General features: G+C 37.8%; 1 protein-coding gene across 1 annotated transcript; it reads right to left on the bottom strand.

The window, feature by feature from the left end:
* Positions 1 to 1,367: 1,367 nt before the first annotated feature.
* Positions 1,368 to 3,318, bottom strand: LOC308299661 (uncharacterized protein; the record flags this gene model as incomplete). The annotated part of the gene is made up of 3 exons (XM_080743453.1): positions 1,368 to 1,442; positions 2,210 to 2,448; positions 3,081 to 3,318. 3 exons carry the CDS (start codon positions 3,316 to 3,318, stop codon positions 1,368 to 1,370), a joined length of 552 nt encoding a protein of 183 aa, XP_080599579.1.
* Positions 3,319 to 11,778: the final 8,460 nt, after the last annotated feature.

The following is an 11,778-nucleotide window of genomic DNA, read 5'->3' as shown; positions in this document are numbered from 1 at the left end:
ATTTCTTGGGTCTTGCTTGAGCTAAAAGGTTTGGGAACCACTGCATAGTAGACAAACATGCTATTAATTTCTGGGAATTTACCATTGAGACAGGCTTTGTGGAATTGACTAATAATTTCCCATCTTGACACAGTGGTTGGTGTATGGTTTGTGTATGAGGGTCATATGACCATATAAGGATATATTATGAACTGAACTTACAGTATAGGAGACCACATTTTGGTCGGATACTGTAAGCTCAGGCTAATAGATTACAGGTCATAGTAACTTTGGTTGCCATGATATAATCATGTTTTGGTTTATACTGTACGTCACTAGTGGAAAATTACCAACACTACGTGTCACTGTCTTCCTTGTTATGATCTGGGAACGAATGAATGAGTCCCACGATTCTTACTGTTATAACTGTACTCTTTATATACATGTTAACTTCCATCTTGGAAGAGAGAGAGATTTAGAAAGCTACCACTATGGTATGCTCACTGTCTGTCTTCCTTGTCTAACTCTCTTCAAATACAGCAATCTAAGATATAGTCCTTTGGCTCGTCTCTTGTCTTATTTTGGTTATGGATTTTATCCATATTCCATACTTATTTAACTTAATATTAATTTAGATAACAATCACCATAATTCATGTCAGTTGAAATTATTACAAAACTAACATTTGAGGCTATTCTAATAATGTTTCAATATCACTATTATTAATCTACTGTATTTCTCATGTGCAATTATGACATTGAAAGTTAAAGTGGTACTATATAACCTTTATATTGAATACAATGTATGGTATGGTATGGTATGGTATGGTATGGTATGGTATGGTATGAATGTCATAACTTATACAATTGGGGTGGTTGTATTTTGTCTCGCTGCTCTTTTATTGAGGAAAACAGGTTCAAACCCCCTGAACTACATAAACAGACACATATTGAAATCCCATCGAGGAGTATGCAATAAAAAAGTGCAGTTTTACCAAACAAATATTTTAGATAACAGTTTGGTGGAACTTTATTTGCTTTCTAAATGTTTTCAACAACTGCAAAATGATACCAACAAATGCAACAATTTAAGATAAATTAGATCATCTTTTTGCCAGATCTTGTAGCATCAGCTATGGTAAATATATGTCATGAACACTTCACATTTGATTTAACATTTATTTAACAATATCATCAGGAAGAAATTTCAACAAGCATTACAAGAACACCCACCCACCCACCCACCCACCCACCCCCACGCACGCACGCACGCACGCACGCACGCACGCACGCACGCGCACACACACACACACACACACACACACACACACACACACACACCATGAACACCAATAATTCAAACACACACTGTCCATAAACTTCAATAATTCAGTTTTCTGAAACTACACCAAAAGATAGTCTTTTCTGACGCCTCCACTTTGCTCTTCGGTTCTTAAACCATACCTGTTGGAAAAAGAGATACTTAAGCCTCATACATAACATACACAGGCTTTCCAATTCTGAAAGGAATTAAACGTGTCTCTTAATATAAATATAGTTTGGCCATGGAGCTAAAGTGAGTGTTTATGAAGAACTATTCAGAAGTATTAAAATACCTTCTTAAAGGACAATTTTGTTTTTTTTACAACAAATGTTCATATATTAGATTGTAATTAGAGAAAAGAAAAAGTGAGTGTTGAAATGTTTTCGTTTGCTTTGTTCTATTGTTTTATTGCGTTAACCATACTAAAATGTGGGGCATGTGGGCATGCATACGCATGGGGGCATGCGTACAAGTGGCTAAATATGTATTTTTAGACACAATAAGCCAACAGTAACTAGCAATAAAGAAACTGTTCAACAGTTTCTTTATTGCTAGTTACAGTAACACTTCTAGCCCCCGTAAGTCACATCCAACCATGAAAGGTTGCGTTGTATCTTGGGAATGGGCTTATTCTGTGTAAAATGACTTATTTAGCCACTTGCATGCCCCCAACCACTGAAATAAGAATCTCTAAAACAATAGAAAGAAGTAAATGAAATAATTTGAACACTCATCTTTTATATTCTTTAATTACAATCTAAAATATGAACCCTTGTGGTAAAAAACTAAAGTTGTCCTTTAATACAAATATAATTTGGCCATGGAGCTAAAGTGAGTGTTTATGAGGAACTATTCAGAAGTATTAAAATACATTCTTAAGATCCATACATTATGATAACAATCTTACCTCTACTCTCTCCTCTTTTAAGTGCGTGCTCTGCGCTAGTGTTTCCCTGGTGTTCACATCTGGATATTGATTCTGGAGGAACAGCCCCTCCAGAGCATCCAACTGATCCTCGGCGAAAATCGTGCGGTGACGCCGGGTACGTCTCTGCAGCTGACTGACAGACAGCCTCTCTCTGTGAGCGTCTACCCGCCTACAAGGCTCTGAGAAGAACGTCCCTCTGAACCATCCATACTGGCATGCTGGGACACAAGAGACCTGATTTTAGATTTAAAATTAAAATTAGGGGTGGGCGATATGGTGATAATTATCGTTGAGACGATACAATGTCTCCACGATATGCCTTTTCAGAGGTATCGTATATATATTGTGTTACAATTGAAAAAGCCTTGTAAAGAATCCTGTTTAATCATTAATACAGAGATTCATTGCTGAATTCAATTTAAACCTGCATTTTGGTCTAAATCAGTAGTTCTCAAAATGTAAAGGTCTCCACTTAACTCTGACAGTATACAAATGAAACCAATTTGGTTTCATTTGTATACTGTCAGAGTTACATACTTGTAAAGTTCAATTTAGACCTCCCAAAAGGAACCCAGTTTTTGTCAAGTACCGGTAACTTGAAAAATATTCATAAAAAACAACTTGAAAAAAGAATTGATAAAATCGTGTATCGTGATACAGCTTAAGGGAAAATATTGTGATATTGTAATTTTCCATATCGCCCACCCCTAGACAAAATGTTGAATCACCAAAATCAGTTAATCCAACATGCATGCACATAAACATGCACTAACTGTTAAAAAAGAAGAAGAATCATCAGTAATCATCTGTAATATGTTATTCTACAAGGCAACACAAGTTTCAGTCTTACGCTCGTGAATAAAATCAGTTTGGAACACCTCTCCACATTGGCTACAGTAGCAGCAGCATATGCAAGTGTGATGAACTTCTGTCTGCCCTTCAGCTGTATTCCCAGGCATGGCTGCCCTTTCCCTTTGTCCAGCTTCGCCACTCCGTCGGCATTCCTCTTCAGTGTTAGGATATTTCTTCAGTATATTTTCAATAGTAAAAGGGAACTTCTGTTTCTCTGTCTTGATCAATCCATCCATCTCCAGACAATTCTTGCGCAGTATAACCAACTAACTGCAATCTCCTTGAAAGAAACGCTTTTAGATAGTTCAGGTCTAGCCTCTCCTTGCCTTCTATTCTGTGTTCTACAGAGTGCCTGGTCCTTATAGTGAAATTGTTGGGGGGAAAAAGGTGTAAAAACATAATCTCCCCTATATGGACTAGACACACCTAATTCCTTATAATCTGGGCAGTTTTGTGCAGGGGTTAGAGAGGACAGCAGATTCAACTAATCTTGCCTTATTCCTTTCTCAAAAAGAAATCAGATTTCACTACATAAAATGAAAAGTGGATAGCTTCTAAGATCCTTATTGTTGTGGTTTTAGAGAAAAGGGGATTGCCTGGTATTAGAAGCCCGGGCTTTAAAGATGAACCCTTTGGTTTTGTGTGGCGAAAAACCTGATTAGCAGGAATATATTTCTTTATGTCACTTTCCTGTTTAGCTTTATCAATGCTATGTGCACACTATCAGGTACAGTAAATATTCACCAAATCAAAGAAAGCAGGGTCACACAGAGATGACAACAACACATTCTTCTATACACACATATTAGTCATTTATCCGCCAAGAATTGAATGAAAAATGATTAGAGTAACAAAGCCTGTAGTAGTGGACAACACTTGACTGAGAAAAAGTATTATGAAATATGTAGACAAGACATACATATCCATGTTTGTATTCACAGTCATGCATGCGTTGTGCTTATCTGTGTGAAGCAGTCTTTCTGTGCTCTACCCAGGTATTACAGGCTGTAATCATTTCCCAACAAATCCTGTTATTTCATACAAGGCAATACACCCTTTTTTCCACAGAATTAATGGATTTTCACAATCTGTCTTAAGCTCCTCTCTTGAGGCTTCTGAAAACGGATAACAATAAACACTATCCTATCCTTTTCACTTGGGTTTAATAGCAACCAGATTGTTGATGTGTAGTTTACTGAGCATTTGAGATTGTTATCTGCAGTTATTGTGTTTCTCAATAGAAAGAATTATATCACATCGACTGGTTCACAACTCATTACTGGGGATTAGTATGATAAAGGATTGCTTTGTTGGAATTGCAATATTGGGTGCAAAAAAGAAAATCATCCTTGAAAATGATAATTTCTAATGCAGACTGCCATTTGTGTTAAATGGGATACTTTGCTATTTCATTCCAATATACCGGTAGGTTTTAAACAGAAAAAAAAAATACATAATTTTGTCTGGTATTGTTATAGTATTGTTGATGGTAAAAAAATTCAATTATCTTTCACAATGACACATTGCTTCATAGGACTACAGTAGTAGTTCAGTAGAGTCAAACTGCTGCACTAAGACAAACATGTAGGCAAACATCAGAAGTATAAAGCTAAACAATTTCTTGATATTCTATCGTTTATTAAAACAGGATAGAAACAATAGGATCATAATATCCACCTATATATTAAAAAACTAAATTATGACCTAACAGAAACCTGGGTGGGACTATGCATCAACTTGAGAATTCACAAGGCACCAGGAGACCTGTCGTTTCTCATCTTGTCACACTCGAGAGGAGGAAGTACCATGTGCTGAAGAAAAGTGTATGATCACTGATTTGGATACTGCCGTTTGGAATGTGGCGCACACCATATTGGAAAATGTTGAAGGAGTTATTGTTCCTCATCCTCACACTGACTGGTGATATATCAAACATCCAAGGTAAGCAGTTGTAGTAGTATTATATTAGTAATAAGCATTATGATATTGATGAGGTTTAAATTAGTGTTATGATGTAGAGGATATACGTTAAATTATAATAAGATAATACAACATATGAGATAAGATAAACCGTTTTGGCCCCTAGGGGGAAATTCAGAATCTAAATATATGATTTAAGAGAAATACATTGATCTTCTCCATCTGTCACGTTTTCATGTACAACTAAACTAGAATATTGTTCTGTAAATAAAGGCTTACACAGTGATAAGCTGAAGATATCCATCTGGCTAAATCAAACCAGGGCACACAATTCATCACTTCAGCAAGACATTAGGACAGGTAAAAATTAGCTTGGCTTTGATAATTCTTTGCAGAGGGGGAATTGTAGGAGGCTTCTGTGTCGGGGTACAATCATAATTTAGAGACATTATTTTAACTCAAGACACAAGAGCTAAAATAATGGATTACTTTGAATTTAAGTTACCAAAAAAAAGATTAAGATAAAAATGTAATATGACTTGTGAAGGTGATACATTTCATAGCCTGTATCCTAAATTCAACTCCTTACCCTGTTTATGAATTTGTGGAATGTAACAGTAAAGTGATGATTCCTCCCTCTCTGTACACTGCTCAGTGTCAACACAAGCATATTTCATGCCAAAGTTCAATCTCAAGTCAGTTGTTCAAGTTAGAAACATCAACATCAGGATATAGCCTACAGAATAATGCTTCTGTTAGATAAGCAATGCTAACTTTGCTTTTCTGCAAATTCTTTCTAATGGTTCTCTCAGTAGGCCCAGACATTTTTTCTTACACTATAAGCACTGGTCCCCACAGACCATAATGCTTTAGACAGCAGTGTGTATGCTATTTTATAAAAGGATATGCATCATTTCTTCAATATAATCCTATGAAATGGACCATATTAGATGGTAGCAATTGGTACAACAGTACTCTGATTGCAAACAACAAACATAATGTTGAATTACTACCATATTGGCCTGAGAAAGAAATATTTATCAAATTGTTCTATCATGTTTGTAGCATCCCACTATGGCCAGAATACAACAGCAATTCAACAATCTACTACAATTCAACTATGGCCCAACAGTGAGGGTCCCCCGATCCAGGGACACAGTCAAGATAGATCTTCAGATGTTGGAATTCATCCGAAGGTCCACACAAGACCAAAGAAAAAGGACTTGGGAGTACTTGGTATGAACCTACTTCTTCTTTGTTATAGGATGCTCAATCTTAACAAATATTCAAGATTAAAAAATAAATTTAAAAAACGTACTAAATGTAACATCAATAATATTAAAGCTGCAATCTGTATAGTAAGTTTCATGTCCAATTTGGGATGCAAACCCTGGTCTCTCACCTACATACCCACGTGGGTGACCAGACTTCAGCCAAGAATCCCCACTTGCCCATGGGAGATATTGCACTTCAGCTTCAGGGGATAAATTGTCAGCCAATAGGTGTCCTACTGAAACCAGGGTCTCCTTTCTCAATGGAAGAGTAATAGTCGGGGACCCACATGGCCAAAAGCTCAAAGAAAAGAGGGGTACCTGTGATCTTCTGCCGTACTTTTTATTTCTGTTTGATCTATTAGTTTGGTCATTAAGGTCCACAGAATGAGAGGCCTGCTCTGCCGGAAAGTTCGCGAAAAAAAGTTAGAGGCATTTTTGTGTAATAAAGCCTTCATTTTTTGACCCTGTGATATGAACTAGGTTTCCTTTCCTAAAGTGCTCATTAAGTTGTGTAGAATGTCAATAAATCATTCCCAGATACACAGAATGCATGTGTGAACAACACCAAGTCAAGAAATAATCTCCCAAAGCCTTTCCAAATGATTTATAGCCATTTTATGTACAAAAATGTACCCGTTTCTTGCATTTTTCCCAATAATTTTATCTTTACTTTGCCATGGCTTAAGACACCAGGCAACGTTTCATCCTTTTCAGCGATCTTTATAGTTATTCCACACAAAATATTATTAAAATCAACCCTAAATTAAAGGAACTGTGGTGATTTTATTACCCTTATGCTCCGAATTCATATAGCCTTTTTCTGGCAGAAAGAAAACCTGTACCCCCTCAAAAAACAAAACAAACATGTAACACAACAAATTCAAGTATTGTTTTATCATAAACATCTGTTATCTTATACAGTATATGAATTGATAAAACAGGAAATTAAACATTTAGCTGAATAAAATCAAGATTATGATATCTAATATCACGAAAATGAAAATGACTAACGATTAACTCATTCACTGTCACTGTCCTCAAGTATGAGTTCAAGTTGTGAACATTTGTTGGGGTCCCCAGTGCAGAGACATGCAATTACACACTTGGCCCCGGCTCTTGCACATGAGCATCCTCTGGTACACTTGCTCTTCTTGCAGTGGCAGTATTTGGTGCGTTTATATTCTGCAGGTTTGGCATCCTTCAGCATCATGGTTGCCTCTAGCTTACCACTGACACGCTCTCTCCCAAAGTTGGTTGCAACAGGGTAAGTTGGCTGAGACATGTGTGCTCGTTTACATACAGCCAACTGATGCAGGGCTCTGTAAAGGTGTAATTGGAAGGCATCTTCAGTAGGTGGAAGACAACGCATGTCTCCTTTGATGTTGCCAAAAAGATGAGCTCGCAGTGCATCCAGATTACCACTGAAATCACTCCTCTCATACAGTGAAACCATGTATCGTCTAGCCGCCGTCACAACATCTTCTGTAACTTCCAGACTTTCCCCAGAGTCTCCATATCGGCACAGAGGCAGAAGGACTTTTGGGTGCTCAACAGCAGTTTTGTAGGCACGCCTTTTTCCTCTTCTGTAAAGATAGCTCACTGTGTCACATCCAGTCAGTATGTAGCTGCTGAGGAGTATGCATGAAAGATCTAAAGCTTCAACATCATACTTCACTGCCAGGGCATCCACAATTGCATGAGCAGGTAGGTAAGTGTCCATCTTCTTTACCCATAACTCATGTAGGCCATCCATGTGTGTGATGTAGTATATGCACATCATGATCACATCTGTGTCACAACTACAGCCCGTTCGTGGTGCAGATGTTGTACTGCGAGCACTGCGAGCTCATCTTTTTGGCAACATCAAAGGAGACATGCGTTGTCTTCCACCTACTGAAGATGCCTTCCAATTACACCTTTACAGAGCCCTGCATCACTTGGCTCTATGTAAACGAGCACACATGTCTCAGCCAACTTACCCTGTTGCAACCAACTTTGGGAGAGAGCTTGTCAGTGGTAAGCTAGTGGCAACCATGATGCTGAAGGATGCCAAACCTGCAGAATATAAACGCACCAAATACTGCCACTGCAAGAAGAGCAAGTGTACCAGAGGATGCTCATGTGCAAGAGCCGGGGCCAAGTGTGTAATTGCATGTCTCTGCACTGGGGACCCCAACAAATGTTCACGACTTGAACTCATACTTGAGGACAGTGACAGTGAATGAGTTAATCTTTAGTTTTCATGATATTAGATATCATAATCTTGATTTTATTCAGCTAAATGTTTAATTTCCTGATTTATCAATTCATACACTGTATAAGATAACAGCTGTTTATGATAAAACAATACTTGAATTTGTTGTGTTACATGTTTGTTTTGTTTTTTGAGGGGGTACAGGTTTTTTTCTGACAGAAAAAGGCTATATGAATTTGGAGCATAAGGGTAATAAAATCACCACAGTTTCTTTAATTTAGGGTTGATTTTAATAATATTGTGTGTGGAATAACTATAAAGATTGCTGAAAAGGATGAAACATTGCCTGATGTCATAAGCCATGGCAAAGTTGATTACAATTGAAGTAAAGATAAAATTATTGGGAAAAATGCAAGAAACGGGTACATTTTTGTACATAAAATGGCTATAAATCATTTGGAAAGGCTTTGGGAGATTATTTCTTGACTTGGTGTTGTTCACACATGTGTTCTGTGTATCTGGGAATGATGTATTAACATTCTACACAACTTAATGAGCACTTTAAGAAAGGAAACCTAGTTCATATCACAGGGTCAAAAAATGAAGGCTTTATTACACGAAAATGCCTCTAACTTTTTTTCGTGAACTTTCCGGCAGAGCAGGCCTCTCATTCTGTGGACCTTAATGACCAAACTAATAGATAAAACAGAAATAAAAAGTACGGCAGAACATCACAGGTCCTCTCCAATTTTGGGGACTGGGTCCCCGACTATAACTACTATCGGCAGGAGTTAGTTCCAACCACTGCAGACACTGGTTATATTGTATTAACATACTTACAGACAGACAAGTTCTGGATTGCAGCTTTAAAGGCATGTATATTAGGAGGAACATACTCCTGCTCTTGATCACGTAACTGGCCGCTGTCCCACAGCTAACAGAGAATCAGGCTGTCCTTAAAGGGATATTCCACTTTCAACAGGGGAAGGGCTTCTCTCCCCGGCCCACACACACACCCATTGTAACTTCAAACTCCATTTTAACCACGATAGATTCATTAAAAACGCCCATTATTTTTTCCATAACTTTTTTCATTTATTTTTAATAATTATTTGGGAAAATGGAAAAAATAAATACAAAAAGTAATTATTAAAAATAAATTAAAAGTTATTGAAAAAACACGGCCTGCTCACATATTAGGAGGGTAGAATGAGTCACCAGAAATAAATAATGGGTGTTTTTAATGAATCTATCATGGTTAAAATGGAGTTTGAAGTTACAATGGGTGTGTGTGGGGAGAGGGCCTGGGCCTGGAGGGCCTGATAACATTTACATCAAATATCTAAATATTGAATCAAGCAAATTAATAACTGTTCAGGGTGTTCATAAAAGCCTTATTAGACGATAAAAGGACCAAAAGTTTTTTGAAAGTGAAATATCCCTTTAATAAGAATTTGTTTTTAAGTGACTCGCCTCATTAAATAGTTTGAATCAATGATAAGTTAAATAAATTATTATGGTAAAATGTGCAATTCTCTGTAGTGATCTCTGACTGTCCTGATATGTCCATTATTTCACAGGTTATGTCCTTGGAACACTCCTTATGACCATCATCATACTGGTGGGATCAGGCATATCATTTTGCTTCTTTTACAAGAGGTCAGTGTGGATAAAATAAAAGGGGAACGAAAAGGGAACGAACCATGCATACATTATATTACAAATAATGCTCATGAATCTACAATAAGTAAAGTCCAGAACTCAAACTACCATTAATGAGAGAAAAATTAAAGGCAATAAAGGGTAAATACCATGATATTGCTCATTTGAATTAGTGTCACGATATACATTAGAGATTAACCATTTTAACCCTGTCACCCCAATTTTGGGGATGTCGTTATAGTTCACAACTTGAGTTGTAGATTGGCTATTTTTTAAATAAATTTGACATTTTGGGGAATATGTTTTAATGGGCAGAGAACTTGCCATGACATTAGTATCAATATACGTGAAGAATTTCTGTGATTTTTGTTAAGCCAGAAGCCAACGCTTCAGGAGAAATCAGGAACAGCAAACGTGTGACCGGGAAAGGCAGAGAGTGAATCTGCCCCTCTCTGCTTTCTCCAACCTTGCTTGTGAGATTGTGGAGGAAAATACCATGACCACAGCAGTTCAAATAACACTTGCTGAAGACGAGGCTGCCAATAAGAACTTGGAAGAGGATCTGGTGGGCCAGAGAAATAGTTCACCCCTGGGACCCGAAAGGAATAAATAGAAATCAAATGCAGGTCTTTATAACAGAAATCTAGAATATGGTGCCTGTTTTGATCAGCTCTACAATGTATTTCAGCCTCTGTAAACTGGCTTGGAATGATTGTTTTTCTTTTAAATGTACACAATTGTTTATCTATTAAATACATATGCATTTACACTATATACAATTCTACAGAATAAACCCTTATTTTTGGCTACTGCTGATAATTATTTATAATCCTTGACAAGTATGGACAGGACTTGATTGCCAGGTGCAGGTCAGTCCAATGAAAATGAGGTTTGACAAAAGACTGCTAAAGTCTTGGTGGCAGGGCAGGAATTTCAGGGAGGCCATGAAGGCCATGGCCGCCGTTGCCCCTCAGTTTGGCCTTGTGCCCCTCAAACCAATGGCATGACCTGAGGCCACAGTGGCCTTAATGGCCCAACTGACTGGACCACTTTCTCCTCAATATGTAGACAGTAGACACACCAGTGTCTCTTTCTTGTCATGTAGACACCAGTGTCTCTTTCTTGTCATGTAGACACCAGTGTCTTTAGTTGAGATTCTGAAATCTTAAATCCCAGAGTCCCCATCTTTAAACCAATCCAGTGACTTTGATTGGTGCAGGGCTGAGCATGGATCAGATTGTAAATACCATCATTTGTAAATGGTGCATTTATATAGCGCTTTCATCCAAGGCGCTTTACATAGATTGTGCATTACATTCACCCATTCACACACACATTCATACACCGATGGCGGAGGAGACCATGCAAGGCACCAACCAGCTCACCAGGAGCAATTAGGGGTTCAGAGTCTTGCTCAAAGACTCTTCGACATTAACTCAAGGGGAGCCTGGATTCGAACTGGGAACCCTTCGGGAACCCTTTGTGCTCTAATAACGGTTTCTCTACCCCTGAGCTATGCCGCCCCTATGCTGAAATTTGTCTATTTCACTGCAGATTAGGCTAAAATCGGGTTTTATTTGGCCTTGCCCCTAAAATTACGAATTCTCAGGCCTGCTTGGTGGTGATGAGGCTAATGAGGAAATCTA

This window comes from Nannobrachium achirus, assembly GCF_963921795.1.
Source record: "Nannobrachium achirus genome assembly, chromosome: 15".
Taxonomy (NCBI): Eukaryota; Metazoa; Chordata; class Actinopteri; order Myctophiformes; family Myctophidae; genus Nannobrachium; species Nannobrachium achirus.
The sequence above is the reverse complement of the archived record's forward strand: the minus strand, read 5'-3'. Positions and strand labels throughout refer to the sequence as shown.